The 24,356-nt window shown below is 29.4% G+C and overlaps 3 protein-coding genes and 1 long non-coding RNA gene across 5 annotated transcripts; 3 read left to right on the top strand and 1 right to left on the bottom strand.

Annotated features, from left to right (window-relative positions):
• Positions 1-5,365: 5,365 nt before the first annotated feature.
• On the top strand, positions 5,366-6,274 carry LOC105648170 (aquaporin SIP1-1). The gene has a single exon (XM_012234481.4). The coding sequence runs from the start codon at positions 5,503-5,505 to the stop codon at positions 6,229-6,231; it is 729 nt and encodes a 242-aa protein (XP_012089871.1). The 5' UTR covers positions 5,366-5,502; the 3' UTR covers positions 6,232-6,274.
• Positions 6,275-6,569: 295 nt separating this feature from the next.
• On the top strand, positions 6,570-7,987 carry LOC105648169 (aquaporin SIP1-1). The gene has a single exon (XM_012234480.4). The coding sequence runs from the start codon at positions 7,150-7,152 to the stop codon at positions 7,879-7,881; it is 732 nt and encodes a 243-aa protein (XP_012089870.1). The 5' UTR covers positions 6,570-7,149; the 3' UTR covers positions 7,882-7,987.
• A 2,778-nt stretch (positions 7,988-10,765) lies between these two features.
• On the top strand, positions 10,766-12,897 carry LOC105648168 (uncharacterized). The gene is made up of 3 exons (XR_001047565.4): positions 10,766-10,923; positions 11,280-11,405; positions 12,398-12,897. It is a non-coding gene; the product is annotated as an uncharacterized LOC105648168 (long non-coding RNA).
• Positions 12,898-13,873: 976 nt separating this feature from the next.
• Positions 13,874-21,124, bottom strand: LOC105648167 (arogenate dehydratase/prephenate dehydratase 1, chloroplastic). 2 transcript variants are annotated; one of them, XM_020684931.3, is made up of 12 exons: positions 20,932-21,124; positions 20,610-20,844; positions 19,769-19,836; positions 19,568-19,660; positions 19,065-19,265; positions 18,412-18,492; positions 18,225-18,320; positions 15,554-15,631; positions 15,382-15,471; positions 15,230-15,297; positions 14,575-14,656; positions 13,874-14,187 (listed from the first exon to the last, which is right to left on the bottom strand). In XM_020684931.3, the coding sequence occupies exons 2-12, from the start codon at positions 20,824-20,826 to the stop codon at positions 14,128-14,130; spliced, it is 1,134 nt and encodes a 377-aa protein (XP_020540590.1). In that variant the 5' UTR covers positions 20,827-20,844; positions 20,932-21,124; the 3' UTR covers positions 13,874-14,127. The 2 variants fall into 2 exon arrangements, with proteins under 2 accessions (XP_020540590.1, XP_012089868.1); XM_012234478.4 differs by having other exon boundaries at positions 20,610-21,123.
• Positions 21,125-24,356: the final 3,232 nt, after the last annotated feature.

Below are 24,356 nucleotides of genomic sequence, written 5' to 3' on the forward strand. Positions count from 1 at the left end.
TAAAAAAAATAATTATGTTCAAGTCTTTAAAAAAATAAATTTAATTGAAGTATTTTTTAATTTTTCAGGTGTATTTTTTTTACAAATAACTTTCACAAATTTATTAAATTTTGAAAACCGGTCTTCAAAATTTAAAATTTAAAATTATGCGATTCGCCAGAAAACCAATCGGAACCGTCGGTTTTGTCACCGTACCGAAATCGAAAACGGACCTTTTCGGTTCAGTTCCGGCTCCAATTTTTTTGGAACCGGAACCGCCAGTTCTGGAACCGTGGCCACCCCTAATTAATAGTGCACTTGATCCGTTTTAACCTGATCCACCGAGCAATTCGGCCTAATCCAACCTAATTTGATGGACTTACAATTTTATTTTTGACTAATATTGATATTTTCTTTTAATTTATATTTTTTTTGACATTCTCTTAAAATAAAAACCTATTATTTTAACCTTTATTAAGTTGCTCCTTATTTTAATTGGTTCAATTAAGTTCTAGAATATTTCTTCAATCCATTGACCAATAATAATATATTAATATAATATAATAATAATATTTGAGTTTAGGATAATTAATTTAAATAATAGTCATATTTTTAAATAAAAAAGAACGTATGTATATGTGGAATAACAAACAGTTGAAAATTTTAATTTTAAAAACGAATATAAATACTTAATCCATTTCGGTTATTTAGGCAAAAGTTGGTTTGCACGGGAATTAAGGAAAGAAATTTTTTTTCAAATTTACTCTCAACATTGCATTTATTACACCATTTTTCACTTAAAGTCAATTATGTTATGCTCTCTTCTCCCAATAAAATCAATTAATGACTAAAACTGAAAAACTCAAAAGTAACAGCTTAAGATTAAAAATTTTGAGATAAATCAATGATCGAAGCAAATATTGCGATAACATACATTGTGTTTGTAGACGTTTTATTATTTATTTATTTCAATCCTCTTCAATACATACGTGTATTTTATATTAAGTTGCATGCATTTTGTATTTCTGGAGTTACACAGATGAGTAAAAGGTGTGCACCAAACTTTTCAATGAGCACCACTTATACATTTTTGCAATTAAATTTAATGCATACACAATCAGATTTTTTTTTATGTGGGGCATTCTTGGAGGTCAAGAAAAGGCTGTGTTGTTTAAACCCACAATACATCCAGAAAACTTTACTTTATCTTCACCAAAAGATGATGTGGTTGAAGAAATTACAAAAAGATTAAACCAGTTATCCATGAAGGATAAAGGAAAGGATAAAGATTTATATCCATTAACAGTTAAATCCTCGTCTGATAACGATTCATCAGATGAGCGACCAGATCAAGAACTTTTACATCTGGAACAAACTCTGAAATCCGTTAATGAAATTAACAAAATTACATATCCCAGAGCACGGGGAATGGTCGATATCAAACCATATTATCCTAGACCGTCGCCTGTGAATATGCAATATGAAGATCCTTCATTCAACTATGTCCAATATGATGGGCAATCATTAGTGGAATGGAATATAGATGGTCTATCTGATTATCAGATAAAAAATGTTTTACAATACATGACCATGTATGCAACAGCCTGTCGAATTCGAGGAAACTCGGATAAAGAAATTAAAAAAGCTATAGTTGCAGGATTCGTAGGCCAACTCAAAGGTTGGTGGGATTTTGCTCTAACCCAAGAGGGTAAAGATCAAATTGAAAATGCTGTTACAATGGAAGAATATAAAGATGAACAGCAACAAACACGTCATAGAGAAGTACCACAAGCGGTAAATACCCTTCTCTATACGATAGGATTACATTTTATTGGTCCAACATCTATGCAAACTGAAAGGACCCATGAACAACTAATGAATTTACGCTGTCCTGATATGTCACACTTTAAATGGTACAAAGACGTCTTTTTGACCGCTGTACTAGTTAGAGAAGACAGTCAGTTTGATTTTTGGAAGGAAAAATTTATATCTGGCCTTCCTCTTTTATTTGCTGAACGTGTCCGTACTAGACTTAGGGATAAAAACAATGGTATAATCCCATATAATACCTATACATATGGAGAGCTAGCATCAGAAGTAGTAGCAGAAGGATTAGCCTTATGTAATGAAATAAAAATACATAGGCAAATGGAAAAAGAAAAACAGTCAGGAAAAAGAATCTTAGGCACTTTCTGTGAACAATTTGGGTACGAACCTATTTGGAAAACTAGCTCTAGTTCTCATAAAGAAAAATATAGAAAGTCATGGAAACCTAGACGAAAGCATAGGTTTGAAAAGGCTCCTAAAAAAGAACATAGGGAAAAACCTAAATCTAGTAAAACCCATAAGACTAGAAAAGATAAATCACAAATAGCCTGTTATCGGTGTGGCAGAGTAGGACATTATGCTAATAAGTGTCATATGAAACAACAAATACAAGCTCTCACCATCGATGAAGAGCTAAAGAAATCGTTAAAAAAATTATTTATTAATGAAACTGATTCAGACGAAGATAATACAATTAATGCTATTGATTATACGTCTGAAGATTCAGAACGAGAAGAGTCGTCTAAAGAAAAAGACACTTGTGAAGGACAGTGTGATTATTATAAATCACTCTGTGTTATGAATGGCCTTTATGTTCTCACAAAAAAGGATTCTCTCATCCTTGATTTAATCGATCAACTTCCAGATGAGAAAAGAAAAAGAGAACAATTAGAAAACTATCTTTCTTTACAAAACGATAGGCCATCATCCTCAGCACAACCTCTTCTAAAGAAAGTAGAAGAGACAACACAACCCTATTATGATATTAAAGCTATCTTTGATAAGCTTAAAATCGCAAAGGCTAAACGTGAGCCTACGCTTCAAGAATTACGAAGCGAAATAAATCAAGTAAAGACAGAATTACAACAATTAAGAGATAGAGTTGTCTTTCTTGAATTATTAAATAAAGATGAGCTTGAGTTTAATGAAGAACAAACTCTTACTGCTCCAAATAATGATCTTCAATATGTGAATTTAGTAGACCGGGTCATTACCCAGAAATGGCATACTAAAGTCACTATTGTTGTCCATAAAGAATATATCTTTGATACAATTGCCTTAATCGATTCAGGCGCTGATCTGAATTGTATTAATGAAGGCTTAGTACCATCCCGATATTTTGAAAAAACAGTTGAAGAATTAAATACGGCTGATGGTAGTAAAATGGGAGTTAAATATAAACTCCAAAATACTGCAATATGTAACAAAGGGATTTGCTTTCAATTACCATTTATCATGGTAAAAGGATTATCTCATTCAGTAATTCTTGGTAACCCTTTTTTACATATGCTATACCCGATTAAACAAATATCGGAAAAAGGAATTGTTACTGAACTCGAAGGTCAAGACATTATCTTCGAATTTTTTACTCAACCACGTATTAAAGAAATAGATGTGGTAAAAACCACAATGAAAAATAAAAATCATTTTATTAATTCTTTATCTACAGAAATTAAGCTAAAAGAGCTAAAAAAGAAACTAGATACCCAATATTATTTACCGATTAAAGAAATACACACAAAAATAGAATCGACAATATGTTCTGACAATCCAATAGCGTTTTGGGCCAGAAAGAAACATGTAGTTACTTTGCCCTATGAACCCGATTTTCAGGAACAGAACGTTCCCACTAAGGCCCGGCCCATTGCGATGGGGCCTCGCCATCTTGAAATATGCAAAACAGAAATTGAATCTCTGTTAAAGAAAGGGCTAATAAGGCCTAGCCAAAGCCCATGGAGCTGTGCTGACTTTTATGTGGAAAATAATGCAGAATTGGAACGTGGTGTTCCAAGACTTGTCATTAATTACAAGCCACTTAATAAGGCATTACGCTGGATTAGATATCCATTACCCAATAAAAGAGATTTATTAAATAGACTTTACTCTGCTAATATCTTCTTAAAATTTGATATGAAGTCTGGATATTGGCAGATACAAATAAATGAGCAAGACCGATATAAAACTGCTTTTATAGTTCCATTTGGACAATACGAATGGAATGTAATGCCGTTCGGTCTAAAGAATGCTCCCTCTGAATTCCAAATAAATGAAACGGAGGAAATAACAAATAAAAATGAATAATGACATAAAAAATTAAACGAGCAGTAAATGTGCAACTTCAGGTTATAAAGAGACTAATATTTCTTAAAAGTGTAAATAATTACCGCAACAACACGCAGACAAAATTAGCTTGTGCAACCTAAAATGCATGGAATGAAATTCTCAAAAATCACGTCCATTCTATCATAAATGAGGAAAAATTGTGAATCTATGTATTGTTATTACTTATCACTTATCTAGTTAATTCTTAATTAGATTAAGTTAAAAAAAAAAAGTTATAATCTACCAACATTTGATAGATTGTATCTTTGTGAATTAGTTTTTTAAAATCGAATTGCTAAATTAATTTAACATTCTAAATTAATATAAATTAATTATTATTTATATACTTGTCAATTTTTAAATTATTCATTTCAGAAAAAAATATATGATATATAATATGGTAATGAACTAACTTGCTGGTTGTGCGGTTTTCATCTAGTTAGTTAATATATTATCGTGTCCAAACTTATAAATTTTTTCTACATTGGCATCAAAAATGAAAATAAATTATACTTAAGTCTCTAAACTAATTATTTTTATATAATTAAGTGTACTAGCCTAATTATTTTTATATAATTAAGTGTACTAGCAGGAAGATGCCATAAAATAAAAATATAGAAAAAAATTATGAATTGAATGAATATTTATTTTTGGCATTATTTGTTGAGTAAAATAGTTTATTTTTATTTTCTGACAAAATAATTCAGCTAAATACATATAATAACTTTTTTTAATAATTTAGTCACTCAATTATAATTTTTTTTTCTTCATAAATCGAAATGAAAAAAACCGAAAAATTCATGCCATAAATATAATTAATCCACCTTTCTAAAATAAAAACGGACCGAGGAAGTAAATAATTATTATGGCTGTATTCAGCAAAAAATTTTCAGCTAGCTTCTAACATTTTGACTAGTCAAAATGTTAGATACTATTTTTTATAGTATTCGACAATATATAACGTTTAGATTATTAGAGATTTAGATAAATTTTATAAAAAATTAACTCACGTAACTTAAATTTTTGATGTTTTATAAAAAATAATTTAAACAGTTAACAGTTGAATAACTGTTAAATAATTAATTTTGCCAAATATACTCGCTTCGTATTTGACTGTAATAGTTATTACATTTACTTGCCACTCTCGCACGTGTTTGACATGTAATTTTTATATGGTTGGATGGTTAGGTACGTCTGCGTGTATACAAAGCGGTGGTGGAAATTTCAAAGTCTTGCTATGCAAAAGAGGACAACGAAAGGGATCTTTAGAATCTCTTTTCTACGCTTTACATCGCTAAACGACATAATCCTCACTTGGCCTTCACTTTTCTTGTTTTTATCTTCAGTTTCAAACCTGCAAGCGGACTTGCAGATATGAGTTTAATCAAAGCAGCCATGGCAGATTCAATTTTAACCACCATGTGGGTCTTTAGCCTGCCATTTCTCGGCATTTTCACTTCCATTATAGCATCAAATATAGGCGTTGAACCCAAATCAATACCAGCCCTTTTCATAGCTATAAATATTGCCACTCCTTTTGTTCTAATTTTCAGCCTGATCGGCGCCGCGTTAGGAGGTGCCAGTTTCAACCCAACAACCACCGTATCATTATATGCCGCGGGGCTTAAGCCAGATGTGTCTTTAATATCCATGGCGATCCGGTTTCCTGCTCAGGCGGCTGGTGGAGTTTTTGGAGCCAAAGCAATTTTGCAATTTATGCCAATAAAATATAAAAATTTCCTGAAGGGTCCTTCTTTGAAAGTGGATTTGCATACAGGTGCAACTGCAGAAGGGGTTTTGAGTTTTGTGTTTTGCCTTTTTTTGCTTATTGTTTTGGTTAAAGGGCCCAAGAATTTTTTGGTCAAGGTCTGGTTGCTGGCGGTGGCGACGGTGGGTTTGGTGGTTACCGGCGGGAAATATACAGGGCCTTCCTTAAACCCTGCTAATGCTTATGGATGGGCTTATATGAACAATTGGCATAATAGTTGGGAGTTGTTTTATGTGTATTGGATTTGCCCTTTGATTGGAGCAACTTTGGCTGCTTGGGTTTTCCGTTTACTATTTAGCTTTAGCCCTCCTGTTGTCAAGCCTAAGCAAGCTTGAAAAGAAGGGCATATTAATGATAGTGATAGCTCTCTCTCTCCTCTCTCTCTCTCTCTTTTTCCACACAGCACCAAATCAAACCGTGCTCATCCCTGTACGTTAGCATTCAAATGTTGCTGGAAATGTATCCTCTTAGGTGCATTTCAACAAAACACAATATGTGCAATCAAATAAAGCCTATAATCATCACTTAACACTTGCGATACTTTTGCTACCAATCAGGTCATCACATGCCATTAAGTACAGATGATAAGCTAAATGTTGAATTCATTTAAGCTAAATTACGTAGTGTAACGTGTATTAGAGAAATAAACTCTTTCACACGTTTTATCAAACACTCGATATACATAGAGCAACAGACGTTTGATAACCCCAAGGCCAAAAAAAGCAACCTATCTCCTTACACTTTTCTTCAACAGGCCAAAACAGAGCTTTGAGAGGTGAAAACCAATTAGGGAATTTCATTAACAAAGCCACATTGGATTATTTATTTTGTGTAATGTGATCACCATGTCCACGTGGACAGCCCTCAATTAATAAAATTTTTCTTTCGCACGTTAAAATTAAAAAAAAATAAAAAATTGACATCAAATTTATAATTAATCGTTCTAAATATCCACTTAGAATCGCTTCTAAATTCCTCCACGTCTCTCTCGTTTTTTAAAGGTTTGTGGAAAGAGCAAGTAATGCTAAAAAAATACAACCAGGGCCAGTACTTCTGATAAAGCATCGGAATAGAGAACTCCAAAAAGCCTAAACAACAAATAAAAAGAAACAAAAATTCTTAAAAGAAAACTGTATTTTTTGTTTGTTTATATCACTAATCTCTTATTCGCTGCCTTCTTTTCTTCTTTCTCTGATTGCTCTGTACTGCCCTGGACAAGCATTTCTGTTTTCCTCTGAAGAGAAGAAACGGAGATGGGTTTGATCAGAGTAGCCATGGCAGATGCAATTTTAACATCTCTATGGGTATTTAGCGTGCCAATACTGCGCGTTTTAACCACCATTATAGCATCAACTGTAGGCGTTGAACCAAAATCATTATCAGGTCTTTTCATATCAATAAACCTATCCACTTCTTTTATGCTAATATTTATTCTAGTAGGCGCTGCATTAGGCGGTGCTAGTTACAATCCCACCACGACTGTCTCCTTATACGCCGCCGGACTTAAACCAAGTGGATCCCTCTCTCTAAAAACCATGGCAGTCCGATTTCCAGCTCAGGCAGCCGGCGGAGTTGTCGGCGTCAAAGCAATATTACAGGCGATGCCAAGAACGTATAGGAATTTGCTAAAAGGTCCTTCTTTGAAAGTGGATTTACATACAGGAGGATTAGCAGAAGGGATTTTGAGTTTTGGGCTTTGTTTTTCTTTGCTTTTGGTTATGGTCAGAGGACCAAAGAATTTGTGGGTGAAGATTTGGTTGGTGAAGGCGGCGACGGCTGGATTGGTGGTGATCGGCGGTAAGTATACTGGGCCTTGTATGAATCCTGCAAATGCATATGGATGGGCTTATGCAAATAATTGGCATAATAGTTGGGATTTGTTCTATGTTTATTGGATTTGCCCTTTAATTGGAGCTACTTCGGCTGCTTGGGTTTTTCGTTTCTTGTTTAATCCTACTATTAACCCTAAGCCTAAGCAAGCATGAAAGTGAAGCCCTAATATAATTAATTAATTATTAATGCTGAAAATAATTTTTTTTGAGGACAATGCTGAAAATAATAATTTGACTAGTAATGTTACAATTTGCTCAATTGCACTTGTGTATATGTTATATTTCATTATGTAGTTTTATTCTTTTAATTTTGTCCAATAGATAGATGTTTAAGAGTGGATGAAAATGAATTGAAAGTATGAGGAATAGAGGTTGGCTGATTTTTGTTTTGGAGGTGGTTAATCATTTAATCTATATTAATTTCACTAGTTTTGATGGGAGAGTTTCAAAAAAAAAAAAAGATTTGGTGGGTTTTTATTTTTTTATAATTTTTAAAGGATTGAAATTTAACTATTTTTGTTATATTATTTTTGTTTTTATATTTTTTTATTGTACGTTAGGCGTTGCTACGAGGAGATTCAAATTTAAATTTATTGACTATTTTTGAGATTCAAATTTAAATTTATTGACTATTTTTAAAATTCAAATGTTAGTTTCATTTATACCATATAATTTATATTTCATATTAGTTTGTTATTAAAAATTTTATTGATTTTTTTTTTCAGAAGAAAAATTTTATTGAACTAATGCTTACATTTGTACGATGGAATTATATATGTTTTTTTATATCAGTTCCGATCACGATTTTCGGCGATATATATATTAAAAAAATCGGTTTAAACATTATATTTTTCTTTTGAAAATATTAATATGAATTTAAAAAATATTGGTAAATTTTATTTTAAATAAATTTTAGAATGCTTTACTCATATAAGAATAAAATTAATTAATTTTACAAAATAATAAAATAAGTTATCACTTTATTTTGTTTAAATGTTATTAATTAAATAAATTATAAGAAAATTTTGAAAAATGCTTCAAAAGAATGTAATTTTAAACTTAGTAAACAATTTAAAAGGCTAAAAAAAAAGGTAAAAACAATATAAATTTAGACTAAATATTTCTTTTTTTTTTTTTACCATTTTACTTTTTAGATTTTTAACTTTTAAAGTAAAGTGTATTTTTTTCAAAAAAAATCTTAAGTTAAAGTATATCATGTAGTAAAATATTATTGAGACTTTTAGAGATGTATAAAATAGGCTAAGTAATTATTATTTGAAAATAAAAATTGAAAATTTTCGATTCGAATCGGACTGAAACTGCCGGTTTAGATTCAGATTTTAACATTCACATAAACTTTAATCGGCCTTTGAACCGCCGATTCTGGTTTAAAATTTTGAATCGACAGTTCCGTTTTGATTCCGATTCATCTACGGTACAGTTCGTTTCGAATTATTTAATAATTTTAAAAATTGGAGCATTCCAGGTGTTAAAGTAAAAATGAGATGCAATTAATACAATGGGCAAAGTTGAGATATTTTATACGAATTGCTCTTAAATTATAATAAACTCTATGAGAGTTTCAGTTGGAAATCATTTATTATGGGTCTAAAAAACCCAAAAATTATATGCTCCTTTGAAAATTCTGCTGTACATTAACCAAAACAATGACATTCACCTTATATTATAATTTTTTAATGGAACATAAGTGAATTCTTAAATTCTTTTATTTTAAGACAACTCCAATATCAATTCCCTTTTTCTTTTTTTTTTTTTTTTTATAGGCACCAATCGAAAATATTTACTTTCCAAACGAACTTTTTATGTAACATATTAAATCAATGTTTTATGCAATCGAGAAATTTGTAAATAAGAAAAAACTCCTTAATTGTGAATTAAGAGACTATTAAATGTAGCTATATTTTTTTAATTTTCTAATAATTTTAGAAAATAATTTACAATTATAAAATATACATATAATTATGATAAGCTCCCCTGTCTTGTTTTGTCTTTTTCCTTTCCATTAGTCAAAAACTGCTGACTCACACCGACACTCCGACAGAGCAAAACGGGAAAAGTTTCCTATTTGTTAATTCAAATGAGTTTTTTTTTTTTCTTGTATAGATAAACGATGGATAATATATACTGAAAATTTTTAAAAAGTTAATCCGTCCCTAGAAATGTGTTATTGTACGCTTCTGATTAGAAAACGTTTGTTGCTCTTTGCAAGATTTTCAATTTTCAATTTTTATTGTATATTTTTTTAATTTATTTATTTTTGATAATTTTAATCTTTGAAAATTTAATATAATTCATTAATTTAATATATTTAATTATTTTCGTAGAATTTATCAAGGGAGCAAAGAAGTTTTTGCTCTTTCTTTTAAAAAGATTATTTCATCTTAGGTTATGGCTTCACCCCTATATACAGTTATACTTATTTGATAATAATAATTACTAATATTTATTCCTTTCAAAAAAAAATATTAATATTTAACCTCTGTTTGTTTCCGTAAAATAACTTACAGGAAAATAATTTGCTAAAAATATTTTTATGAAAAACATTTTCGTTGAAAAATATTTTGCAAATGACTTATTTTCCGTTGTTTGGTTGTAATATTGAAAATTAGTTAAAAGTCATAATTTTTTATATCATAAAACCATGAAAAATATTAATAATAATTGAAATTTTATAAAATAAAATGTTTTATTCTCTTGAAAATGAGAAATTTTCCTTAAAAAATAATTTAATTTTTCTTTGACCAAAAAAATATTTTTCATTGATTTATTTTTTTGAACATCTCAAATAATTTAAAATGTAAAAAATATTTTCCTTTAAAATAAAATTATTTACAAAAACAAATAAAAACCTTAGTGAAATAAATATATAAATATATCCATCATCACGTGCACTTTTTAGCTTTAGCATCGGCATTAGCAACACTAATGCAATTATGCGTACATTATTCTCAACAATCGAATATATACGTACATTATTTCATTTTAGTGCTAAAAGCAATCCTACGGACCAGCATGGAGTGGCCAGGTTCAATGAACCTCATATCCTTTTTCCGCTGTCTTCTTCATCACCTGATACACTACAAAAGCAAAGAAAGATGAGAATTCTCTGATCATGGCTCTGTCCTCACTCTCTCTTGTTGCTTCACAGTTCACCTACTTACAGTGATATTACAGGTAATATATTCTCCTTATTTTTCTCAACTAATTTATCTTTTTAATATGCAGTATTCGACATATATAATATTCGCATCTGCTTCTTCTCAGTTCTTAAATAATTTCTTGGGTCTTTTTTCTTTTTCCTTTCCTTTTCTTTTAGTTATCAAGATAGGTTTTTCAAGAATTATTAGATATATCTATCTCTAACTTTTTCTTTATATTTAAATTGATTTGAAATTGCATTAGTAATCCGATAATTATCTTATCATAATGCAGTACTATCCTGATGTTCTGAAAAACCAAGAAAAAGAAAAGAAGAATCAATTCTGATAATCAATTGGGTTATGAGTGAAAATTGTTGTAATACCTTGCAGGGAAAATATGACAGAGGATAACCTAATGTGGGCAATAATGGAGCTTGACAAAGCTTATTCTCTATCAATTATCGATAGTACTGCCCTTCAAAATTTTGGAAATGATTACATTGCCCTTCCTTTCAGGTACCTTTTTGGTCCATTTTTCTTAATTAAGCTTTTTTTCTTCTTTTTCTTGAAAGTGAGTATTCATTTTGGAATGTGGGTCCAAGATTGTGGGATAAAGATTTTGTTGAATTTGATATGTTCTTTTGATCAATCTTGGTTGATGAGGACTAAGCCCTTTGCATATAATTTCAGATTATTTTTCAAATACTATAAATTTAACATTTTCTAAATATAGAGATGGGTAGGTGTATATGAATCCAGAAAATGGAAAGTTGGGTTGTTGTCAGCAACCAGTTAATAAGTGTTATTAGGTTAAGATTAAGTTTGGGATTTTTGATTATTAAAAAACAAAGAAAAGAAATTATTGGAGCCTTAATCTTTTTTAATTATGAATTAGGTGGTATCACATATCTAATTAAAGTAATTGTGTCTCCTTGCATCACTTGGTAGAATTTAATTAACTTTTCTATTGAATATTTAATGTATTTCTTCAGTAGATGGGAGGCTACCTAATTGGCGCAAATCATATCATCAGCTATATTTTAGGGTAAGGCTGTGCAATTAACAACAGATCTGTCACAGTTAGCCACTCAAAAGAACTTTTAAAACAAGAACTTATTTGACATCGAGATTGAAATTGAATTTTTGGGAATTCAATTATAACTATGAACCAATCAAATAGTTCTTTTTTTTTTTTAACATCATCATCTCAAATAGAAATGTTAAAGAGACACTTGACGATCGTTTGTTTGCACTGAATTTTGAATGCTGAATGCTGAATCTACTATTTTATTGAATTGAATAATTAAGAAATAATATCATCGGCTTATTACTAAAAGAAATAATATATAATGTTATTTTAATTTTCATTTAGATAATTAAATCAGATAAACAACTTATTGGTCAGTTTAGACAAACAAATTTATTGTCAGAGCTGAATAAATAGGTTGAAGGTTAAGCTGAAATAAATAGCTCCTAAACAAAAGCTTCAATTATTTGATTTTGTGCAGTGAAATAGGCAGCATTGTGAAGTGGAAAACTAGCATAATGGTGCCGGCAAATCCTCATTCTGATAAACCATGTATCTGCAAGACCATTAAATATTCCCTAAAGAAGAGGGAATGCTATTTCCACTTATAAGGGAGTAGGAGTCAAGAGGACTAGAGGAACAGAGCTGTAATATATGGGATATGGCAATGTAATCCATATAGGAGAGTCCACTTCTCTTAGCATATATGTGGTGACAGAGAAGAGTTCCCCTTTCAAACTTCATTTGTGTGTGATAATAGATAGTTGGCTGTGAAAGTGACCCCACTGTCAAGTCTATCAATCTCTTACTATTGCTATTTGACATTAAAAAAAGAAAATAATAATGAAAAAATCATGTTTCAACATTATGGATAAATTAGATATAGATGAGGTGAGTGAAGTGAGACATGTCATCGTGTTATTTCTGTACTTTAATTTTGCTGTGTAGAAGTGTTTATTAATGAATTATGAACTTATGGCATCTTTTTTGTTTTTATTTTTATTGAATTAGTAAGATGAATTTAATATGGTATATAAAAGTGACCATTAACATTGTCTTTAAAAAAGTAATTCATATTTTTTATCAATTAATTTTTTATTTGGTAATAATTTGAATTTAATTATCAATTTTAATAAATAATAACTTCATTTAGACATAATAAAATTTAATTTGATTATATTACATTTTATAAAACAAACATATAAGTAAGTTGATAGCCTTGTTTTAGCGGAAAATATTTGTCTAAATTAGACTTATAGCCCTGCATATAGACCAAATTAAGAGTGTAAATGACTCGAGTTGGCTCGCAAACTGTTTGAGCTCATTTAGCAAACGAGGCTTGTCAAAAGCTTGTCAAGTCTTATCAAATTTATATATACATATAGATATTATAATATATATATTATAATAGTGTTTTAAGTTAATTACTCAACTTTCGAGCTTGAGTTTAAAATTTTTTGAGTTGAATTCAAACTTCAAGTTGAGTTCGAGCCTAAAATTTTTACGCTCATTGATTTTCAAGTTTGGCAGGTTCAAGCTGAACTCCGCACATTTACACGTTTAGACCTAACTAATAAAAAAAATCTTCTAATTATTTTTATTTTATTCTTTTTTTTTCCAGTGTATGGTAAAAAATATCATTATTTTAATAAAAATTTTTATTTTTATGTTTTTTTTGTTCATGGATAGAATCTTGGGCCCGGTCAAGGCAAGTTTATCTGCATTTTAGCCTAGCTTTATTTTATGCAACAAATTGGGGGAAATAAAAGTGTCGCAGTGCACCTCGGATTAGCAAGAGGCCCTCCTAAGCGTGATCTATGGAAACTTCTCAAGCTGACAATATCTTATCACAAGCTAATATGTAACACTTGCATAATTGTTCAATGTGTGATATTTTTTCTACATGAATATAACTGAATCAAATTCTATCGTTAGTTAAGTTGTATCAAACCAAAACTTACAGAATTTTATAGGTTTCATTACAAACAATACCTTTTGTTTTTTGGCACAAAAACAATTGATCTTGTTATTGTTCCTATCTCAGTAGAATTCAAATGGCCCAGTTACAAATAATTATAATAGGAACATCAACAACTGACACCATAAAAAATCAAACAGTTTTTGCTTACCTTTGATATAAAAGGCTTTGACTCTCTCTTCCAATGCTGACATGAATATTTAGATATGGTATAGTGATTAGTGAAGAGAGAGCTACAAAGCTGTTGTATCTGTGGGATAGCAACCAAGCACCCGAAGAAATGTTGCAAACTCCTGCAAAATAATATCCCAGCTCTGTAAAAACCTTGAAGACAATTGGAGACTTGGAGTGATGTGTAAATTGTCAGCGTCGCCAAGTTGATTTTATTTCACAAAACAAATAATGGATATCACATTTTATCTGATAAGAATGTCGATAGAACAATCCTTTGATTTTTGATCTTCAGTGTCTATGATTTGGAAGGTAAAAAAGAAAACAATTGGACTTGTTTGGGCTTCCCAACCCTGAGGAATTACAATTTCATACTAGAAAGCTATAATAAAAATACAAAAACCTACCCTAAATTTAGCGAAATGGTTATAGGCAAATTGATGCAATGTTATGTAAAAATTTCTGCTCTACTAATAATTTGATGTGGTAAAAAATAATTATGTTCCAACCTGCAGATGCCCCAACGCATTTTGCGCACGTGATTCTGCCATAGAAGCCTCAAAATCAATATAGAAAAGGTAGTCAAAATACCTGCAACGTGCATCAGCATTCAAACAACAAAGGACAAATCAACTATTACTGTAGAAAAGGAATTAGCTAATTAATAAATTCAAGATAAGAAGAATATCAGGCACTGGATTGCAGGCAACAGATCAAAAACAGTGTCATCAGGAAAGGAAAATTTTGGAGATGAGCCATGTATCAATAAAGGGATAAATTTGAAACTTTCATCAGGTGATGAAAGGATAAGGCAAAGCATCGCCAATAGAACACGATGTTATATGCAGAATATACATTCAGCAGCTTCTGCTAAGCTCTAGAAATATATTGGAGTAAAACCCAGAAGTTATAAAGTTGATTTGATTCTAACTATCCAATGTACCCCTGTTAGTTCTCTTACTGCAGGCAAAGGGATTAGCTAGTAAATTCAAGATAAGCAGAATATCAGGCATTGTAAAGTTTTAAAAATATATTGGAAAACCCAGAAGTTATAAAGTTGAATTGATTCTAACTATCCAATGATACATATTGAATGAAAGAGCACTTGATAAGAGTACCCGATTGGTTGCTAACCAATCTATAAAACAATGGGAATATACTTACTTAGCACTTCCAGTATTTGAATCATCAACAACTCTTAATGGCTTCTTTCTCTGTGGCCGGCTTTCTATCTGGGATTGAACAGAGAAGTGAAATATTTATTGTCTAATCTTTTTACATAGATAAGAATTAGAAATGATATTAGTTAAAGATACCTTTGTCAAATTTATGTCCCTTAATGCAAACACTGCCAAGGCCTTAAACAATACCCCTGGGCCTTCTTCCAAAGTGAATACAATGCTTGTCTGCAAAAAAGACACTCACATTGAAATTCTAAGAACACTAAGCAGACAAAGTAACATGTGATGTGGCTAAATGATGATTTACCTTATGTGCCTTATCAGTTCTTGGAATTATTGGATCCCTTGCAAGAACCAGATAACGAGTTACATTATCAGAGTCACCCTGTGCAATCAAGGAAATCAACAAACTAAAAAGCTTTATCGTCTGGAAAAGAAAATATAGTTAGGAAGTATTTAAACGTCATTAAGGATAACATGCATGAAAATGCAGCCACAAGTGTAAAAATAGTTGAATGAGATAAACAGGAGTTCCTCACAACTGTTGTGCTACACCAAGGATCTACTTTGAGCTCATACTTATTTACCCTAGTAATGGATGAGCCAATCAATAATATAAAAGAGGATGTTCATTAGTGCATGTTATTCGCAGATGATTTTGTTCTAATTGATGAAACTAGAGAGGAACTCAATTTAAAGCTGAAATTATAGGGGCGCACTCTCGAGAGTAAGGATTTCAGGTTAAGAAGAAGACAATATATCAATTGCGTGTTTGGCTTAAGTAAGAAGTAGGGAGGTGAAGTTAGATTAGACGTTACGATGGTGCCCAAATGCAGTCAATTTAGATATCTAGGTACAATGTTACCGAAGAGAAGTTTGATAGATGAGGATGTTATTCATAGAATTCAAGAAAAATGAATGAAATGGAGGAGTGATACAAGTGTGTGTTATGTGATATGAAGATATCTAACAAGGTGAAAGATAAGTTCTATAGGACGATGGTGAGACTGGCAACGTTATATGGGATTGAATGTTGGGCACTAAATACCCAACATGTTCATAAGTTGAACGTTGTGGAGATGCAGATGTTGAGATGTATGTCTTTAGTGGTCACACAAGATTAGACAAGATTAGGAATTATTATTTTAGATAAAGGTACAAGGAGCAAAAATTGGAGATAAAATGAGAAAATGACGTCTGAAATGGTATGTATGTGTTACGTGGACCTCTGTATACCACAGTTTGTAAGTGTAATATTTAGATAGTACGGGTTGCTAAATGGGAAAGAGGTAAACCTAGAACCAAGTGGAGGGAAGTTGTTACAGAGATTTACAATATTTGGATATTAGTCAGGGTTTAGCTGTGAAGATAGTAGAATGATAAAAAATTCACACAGCTGACTGTAACTAGTTTAAGGCTCAGTTGTTGTTGTTCTTTCTTATGTTTTGCTTAATGGAAAAGCATTATTTAGTCCCTGTGGTTTCGCTCCACTGGACAAATTGGTCCTTCCGGCCATTTTGAGTGATTTTTACCATTAAGAGAATATAAAAAGTCTAAATTCCCTACAAAGTTAAGAGAAGTCCTAAATCCTAGCCATCTAACCTTCCTCTCAAATTTAGTTCTTGAAAAAAGAGGCCCTTTTCTCATTCTTGTCTTTGTTTTTAAAATTTGATAGATGGAGTCCAAAAAGAAGAAGTAACAGGTAGCTACTTTTACTGCAAGTTGTAAGCTTTAATGAGTGCAAGAACCATGGACGTTAATTTTACAATTTGAGACCGAGTTCTTATCATCGTAAATGATTATTATATATATATATATATATATATATATATATATATATATATATATATATATATATATATTTTGAAACAACTGAAATACTGTGGTGTTTGATCCGTGCCTTGAATTCATGTTTCTAGCACTCTATATTTAGTATCTTTAGCTCTTAGGTGTGGCTCTAGGTAATATATTAACAAAGCTCCAGTTTTTATGGTATTTGGGTTTTTCATTTTTTCTTTAAGTTAGTTTTTTATTTTTATTTATTTATTTATCTTTTTGCAAAACAACGATGACAAAAAATGAACTCAGTACTATGGTAATCTTTTTAAAAATTTTCTCTTGTAAGCTACTGCCATAGCAAATTTGGTTTTCCAATTCAACTTTAGCTCTGTTTTATTCTTAGATATTGAATAACTTTTGTTTTTGGGTTTTGATTTGAAGAATCAATTTTCTTTTTATTTGTGGTTGTTTTTGATTTCATGGTGGTGGTTGGCGGCAGATGATGGAGTGGTGGTAAGAGGGATGGATTGAAAGTGGCAGTGGCCATTAAGGGTATTTTTGTAATTCAATTTTATTCTCTCATCTTTGAATATGTTTTATGGATCTGACTAACAGTGAAAAGCCCTTTTATTTAACGGAAGGACCAATTTGTCCAACAGAACTAAATCACAAGGCCTACTTATAGGGTTTATCAAAATAGAGAGATGAGGTAGTAAATTAGTTCAAACCTCAGGGGCTATATAATACTTTTCCCTTTATTTAATTTACTAATAGCAAATAATTTAGAAAATTTTCTTTTCCAAAATTTTTTCACAAAAAGTATTTCAAGTTTTCCAATTTTATACTTTGCTTTAATTGCTTAATTGAATAGAGTGGATATGGAAATAAACAATTATATAGCTGGCCCCAACTAATTTGGGATTAAGGCTTAGATGTTGTATGTGTACATGGTAGAGAACATCTCAACTACATTTCAACAAAATGTAATCAGAAGTAGAGTCATACAGATTTCTCTTAAGAACAAACTGTACTATCTCTTGTTATTTTTATCACAACCATCATTTTACTTCCTCGTGTTAAGGAAGTAGATTGAACAAGATGACTCCGGCTTATTCAATTGTCAGTGGAAAAGGAATCGCAATGAGGACACGAAATATCAAGACCTAAACATAGACTTAAACATATCATAAAAATGTAACCTGGATTTTTTCCGCTAGTATGTTAAGCCCATATATTTCTGAAGCTCGAGCACTTGCTACAGCACCAGCATCCCTCAGCTCATTAATGGCTACATACTAAAACCAAAATTAAGTAATTATGATAAAATTTGGTGGCATGATATGTAGAAACTAAAATAAGATCCTAAATGTAATATTGATAGATAACCTGAGCAGCACCAGCAGCATCATCAACATTTTCTCTCGCAACACTTAACTTGTTCAAGAAATTGTCACTCAAATCAAGTACCTGCAAATTTAATTCTTTAAACTTTAATATTGAAAAAATAGATTCCAAAAGTTAATAACACATGCTACTCTATCATTGTCAGGAAATCTGAACTAGCAAGTGGATGGGTCACAACTCTAACGAGATAGTCATCATCCAAATGATTATACAGACAATCATTCTACTTCTTTTTCTCCAATCTCCAAACATTGTTAAGAACTTCAACTTGAATTAGTTCCGGTGTATTGAGAAAAATTTCCATTTCAAACTCAAACTGCTAGTTCTCTAATATGATAATACATCCAACATATCCTGATTCCTAATTAAATTAGGTCAAAGTTATTGTTGCATAGTTATTAATCTTATTATCTACTAACAGCAACTCTAGTTCCGGTATCTTTTACTTGTTTAATAAGAGTAGATGTGGCAAGAAATTTCGTATAATTTCCCAAGTCTAAAAACTGTTTATGTCAATGCTTAGTAGAATAGGTCTAGAGGATGCTAGTGAAACTCCATATGCATGCCTTCTTTTTGAGGCAAGAGACACGCTAAAACTATAAAAAAAATAAATAACATGGAAATTGAAACTTAACCTGTGGATGGCTAAGAACACGTCTCAACTGCTCTGTTCTGACACCTGGTATAGCCAAAAGACAGAGGTTAACAGCCAATTTTACCTCACCCACAATGTGAAGCCTATGTCGAAGGAGTAAATCATAGTTCCGGTGAATGCTTCCAGCTGCAGAACATTCAATTGGAAGAACTGCTTTATCTGCTATCCACAATTCAACAGCCTGCCAAAAGTAGTGAAAAAGCACTACAAGAATGAAAAGGAGGTCAAAAGCATTCTGCTTTCCTAATATTTGCCGTATATATGCTGGTTGAACATATAGTTGTCTTCAGAAAATTGGAATCTAAAATAATTCTGATTTACCATGAGTAATATAAAGAATATGGAATTGTTAACAGAAGCAATTTAACGTGACTGCACTACTGTACAGGGTCTTAACTTCTGCCTGCAGATTGTTACATAATTGCTATTATAAACTTCCTTGTGAGAAAGACAATATCAATGTGAAGATAATATCATGTCAACCTTAAATGCGTCCTCGAATTCGTCACAGGGCACAGTTTCACATTTAGGGTAGGCCTTAAGTGCAGCATCCTCACTGTATGAACCTGGTAGCCCCTGAAGCATTAAGCCAACCAAAAACATAAGGGATAGCTATGAGTAACTTGATTTGATTTCTATCTGCTTGGCTAACAGAAGCTAGCAATGCTTAGATAAAATTCATACCTTAAATGATATCCGCACCTTCATACGATCATCTGGATTAGCAGAAAAATCGGCTACTGATAATGGTCCTGCAATTGTTGGAAACCTAAAGAAAATGAAGTTGCAAAGCATTAACCAGCACAAAGCTGAATCCAAGACTTACCTAAGTGAAAGATAAACATAAATCATACATTACTTAGATATTATCCATTATCTTTCAGCTATAAGCATATCTCCACTTTTCCTGGTTTTATACTTCAGTTGCCTCACGTCTGTTTGTGGAAAAGCCAATGGTGACAAGTTTTCTTTTCTATAATAATAGTCCGCAGATATTTAGCAAGTGTAATCAGTTTACATAAAAAAATTACAGTGATCAAGTTAGTTGAGCTTCCAACAGTTGGCTGGGTTCTATAGCCGCTCACAAACAGAAACCTCAGACAATCGAATTCAGTGATTATAAAAAATCTACTGAACATGGTTTTTTGAGCATCTCATAGGCTTGCTCAACTTCGTAAGTTTCAAGCACATCTAGTTAATATCCAAGCAAAATTTCTAAAACTGCTTTGTATATTAAATTATTATTATTATTTTTTTAAAAAACAAACTTTGCTACTTTATTCCCTGTACAACAGTTGCTGACTTTAGTTTGAAGAACTGGCTAAGTCTTGCAATCAGCAAATTCCACCTAGAATAATCCTACCTCAGGTTTTTGACCTGATTACTACAAATAAATTCCCTTTCAAATTTAATATTCTCCCTCATTCAGACTCAATTATTTCAATGAATTTTTCAAAGGGAAAAAAAAAACTAACTTACAGAAGATTCAATGAATTAAAGCAAATTTCAAATATAGAAAACTAACTTGGAAAGGAACTGAAATCCTTCTGCAAATTTCCCGAAACATTAGCCGCTGTTTGATCAATAATTTGGCCCAATTCAGACCTTATCGTGCCAAGCCATACAAAGCTCTGCGATGTGCTAAAAGACCTGAGCCGATTCGACGGTTTAGATAAGCAGCCTCTTCTCCAGCTTAACCGAGAAACATCAAATCCGGAAACAGAAACAGACTTCAAAGCCATAAAAATCCTGTGCTATGGCTGTGGAAAAACACCAATCATTAAAAAAGGTTCTTATGGAAATGTTCTTCTTATTGAGGACTTTTGACGAACATTTATACTACATACAAAATCATGGGAGTTGGCAGATAAGCAGGTGGAAGAGCGTTTATGGTTGGTAGTGGAATTGATTAGTTGTTATTGTTGAGTGGAAACTATTTACGTGTGAAATGGAAACGGATGATTTCGTGTTGTGGTAATGTTAAATCATTTAATATTAAAAACAAGCAGCAGAACGAACAGCAAGTTATTGTGGCATGAAAGTCCTTTCTTTTTTTTTTTTTTTTGAAAGGGCATGAAAGTTTTATTTAAATTTTTAAAGTTATTAAAAGATAATTAAAGTTTTGCTACAAAACTAAAATTTAATTTAATTATTTATATATAATATTTATAATTTATATTTTTAAAGTAATTAGTGTTTTTTTATGTGTGTTGCATGTTGTTAGTATTCGATATTACTCATTGTTTACATCAATTAATTTATTCTTATACAATATTAAGTATGATTATAATTTTTCTTTTATATTTTCTATATATTTATATAATGTTAAGACATGATTAATAATATTTATATTATAAGCAATAATATTTTTTTAAACTAATTTTAATATGATAGGACAACATTAAAAGTCAAGTATATTTAATAAAATAATTATAGACGACAAAATGAAAAAATTATTATTAATTATAAGATTAGATTTCAATTTTTTTTTTTTGAAGATAATAAAGTTAAACTTTAATTAGCATCAATTTTTTTTAAAAAAAATTAAATAATATAATTTTATTGAGTGTGATTTGAGTTCGTGAAAAACTTAAATATACATAAATAGATATAAATAAAAAAAATTCAAAATTTTAAAAATGATATATATATAAAACATGTGCAATAGTATTTTTTATAGATTTTTTTTTTTTTACATTTCGAAGTTTATTTTAAAATTAAAATAATAATCTGTTTTTTGAAACAACTAATATTGTAAATAATCATTGATCCATACATTCAAAAAGAAAGTTCAATTAGAATAATATATTAAAATAAAAATTTATCTTTCAAAAAATATAATAATATTAAAATAATATAATAATATACGTTTTCAATCAATTAATAAAAAATAATAAAAAAAATTATAATTTATCAATTATTGAAAACTCAAGTTATTTAATAAATTCAAACTATTATTAATCAATTATCTAATTTTAAATTTTTACTAAAATTATTACAGGTAATCCTATTATTCTCTCTCATTTTCATTTTTACATATAGTATAGATAAATAAATATAGATTTCAGCATGATGCTACTTTATATATATATATATATATATATATATATATATATATATATATATATATATATATATTCCTTAAATATTATATTTTTCTTTTTTTACAAATTTTGGAGCTTTGTTTTCTTTCTTTTTTTTACTATCATTTTTTCTTTTGTTTTTCTGATTTAATTGGCCATTAAAATATATTTTTTAATTTAATCATATTTATATTTAAAAAGTTGCATTGATAATGTAACTTTATTTGACAATTGAATTGAACAAATTTAATAATATTTTTTTATATATCTTTATATCCGAAAGCGTTTAAATTCTTCATTTTTATCTTTCTTTAACCATTATTTTGAAGTGGGATTCACAAGTGCTTCTTCTTCGATTCTATTATTATTTTAGTTAAAGTTATTTGTATTTATTATTATTTTTGTTTCGTTATGCAGGGTTCGGATTTGCAATGAAATTTTGCTCTATGCTATACAATTAAAATGGAGGTTTGTTAATCTCCTCCCTTTTCTTTTCTTTTTTTTTTTTTTTCATAGTATGTTCAAAAGTTTGCAAAAATTTTATTTTGATAAGTTACTAATAATGGTGTCAAGGCAAGAGAATGTGGATATAACTGAGGTATATATTTGTTAAATATACACTACAAAATGTATATGTTAAATATACATTAAAAATTTTTTAGTTGTTAATTTTTTATTTAAATTGAATTGGATAAATTAAAAATTTGTAATATATACTACATAATGTGTATGTTAAATATTGCAAGAATATATTAAAATTATAAACAATGCTTTAAAACAATAATTAATATATTAATCATTATAATGTCTATTATCTATAATATATAATATATTTAATATAAATAAATAAATTAATTACTTTATTGAATTAGATTTTTAACTAATATTATTTTAGAAATTAATTCTCTTGTGGTTGATTTGTGCTGTTACTTTCTTAATTTGTCTGAAACTTAGTGGAACAATGATAAGAATATAAATTTATTAATATAAATGTTGTACATTGTAACAAGCCTATTTTTCATGCTTTTATAAATGGAAATTTCAATTGATATATAATTGCTTATTTTTTTAGTTTTTTTTAAACTAATGCAATAATAAATTTTTTTTATTTCAATTGACAAAATATGGAAACCAATATTGATTTTTTATATTTTAGTAATATAGATAATTTATAGTATTATTTTATATATATAATATTGAGACCGCCAAAAATGCACCCTACTAAGTTTATAGATCGGCAAAAATACCATTAACGATTTTAAATTTGATAGATTGAAAAAATAAAGGTAATTTAATTTTGATTGATCATATTAATTTTTTATTTAAATTTAAATTTTATTAGATATAATAAAAAATTATATGATATATTATATAAGGTATATATTAAATATGGTAAGAATATAATATTTTTAATAATTTTAATTTTATTGATTGAAAAAATAAAGGTAATCTAATTTTAATTGGTCATATTAATTTTCTATTTAAGTATAAATTCTATTGATTAAACTAAGAAATTATATTATGTACTAAATAATATACATATATGTGTGTGTGTGAGGTAAGAATGTAATATTTTTAAAGATTTTAATTTTATTGGTTGAAAAAATAAATTATAAAGGTAATTTAATTTTAATTGGTATATTATAAAAATATAATATATGTTTAATTATTGTTTTTAATAAATCTTTAATTTGATTATTTATAATTATTTCTTATGACTAACTTATTTTAAAAAATAAAATTAATTAATATTTTTATTAGGGCATATATTGTAATTTTTATTATTTGATATAAAATAGAAAATAAAATTCATTAAAAATATATAAAATATAAAATTATGATATAGCACGTATATTAGAAAATCATATCATACGTTTGAAAGAATTTTCTTTTTAAAAAAGTAACTGTAGAAAATCATATCATACGTTTGAAAGAATTTTCTTGTTAAAAAAATAAATGTAAAAATTTAATTAGATAGTCACAGATTTTAGGAAAAAGTAAAAAAAAAATACTAAAATTATAAATGATGCTCTAAAATAATGATTAATACATTTAATTATTATAAGAAAAATAATTAATTCATCCTTAAAATTTAACTAAACTAACTAATTTACCATCCTATTTTGTTAATATTAATTAATAATTACTGAGATTTAGCTGGAGTTAGACCTTTCATTTCTTCCGTCCAT

This window comes from Jatropha curcas, chromosome 3 (genome assembly GCF_041381405.1).
Source record: "Jatropha curcas cultivar XTBG-Jc1 chromosome 3, XTBG_Jcur_1.0, whole genome shotgun sequence".
Lineage (NCBI taxonomy): Eukaryota > Viridiplantae > Streptophyta > Magnoliopsida > Malpighiales > Euphorbiaceae > Jatropha > Jatropha curcas.

Bases quoted from the DNA above. Each gene is read 5' to 3' on its own strand.
- LOC105648170 (XM_012234481.4), top strand. From the start codon at position 5,503: ATGAGTTTAATCAAAGCAGCCATGGCAGATTCAATTTTAACCACCATG.
- LOC105648169 (XM_012234480.4), top strand. From the start codon at position 7,150: ATGGGTTTGATCAGAGTAGCCATGGCAGATGCAATTTTAACATCTCTA.
- LOC105648167 (XM_020684931.3), bottom strand. From the start codon at position 20,826: ATGGCTTTGAAGTCTGTTTCTGTTTCCGGATTTGATGTTTCTCGGTTA. The intron at 19,266-19,567 runs GTTGACATGATA...TACTTTTGGCAG, and splicing joins AATTCGAGGACGCATTTAAG to GCTGTTGAATTGTGGATAGC. The intron at 14,188-14,574 runs GTTGGAACATAA...ATTATTTTGCAG, and splicing joins ATGCGTTGGGGCATCTGCAG to GAGTTTGCAACATTTCTTCG.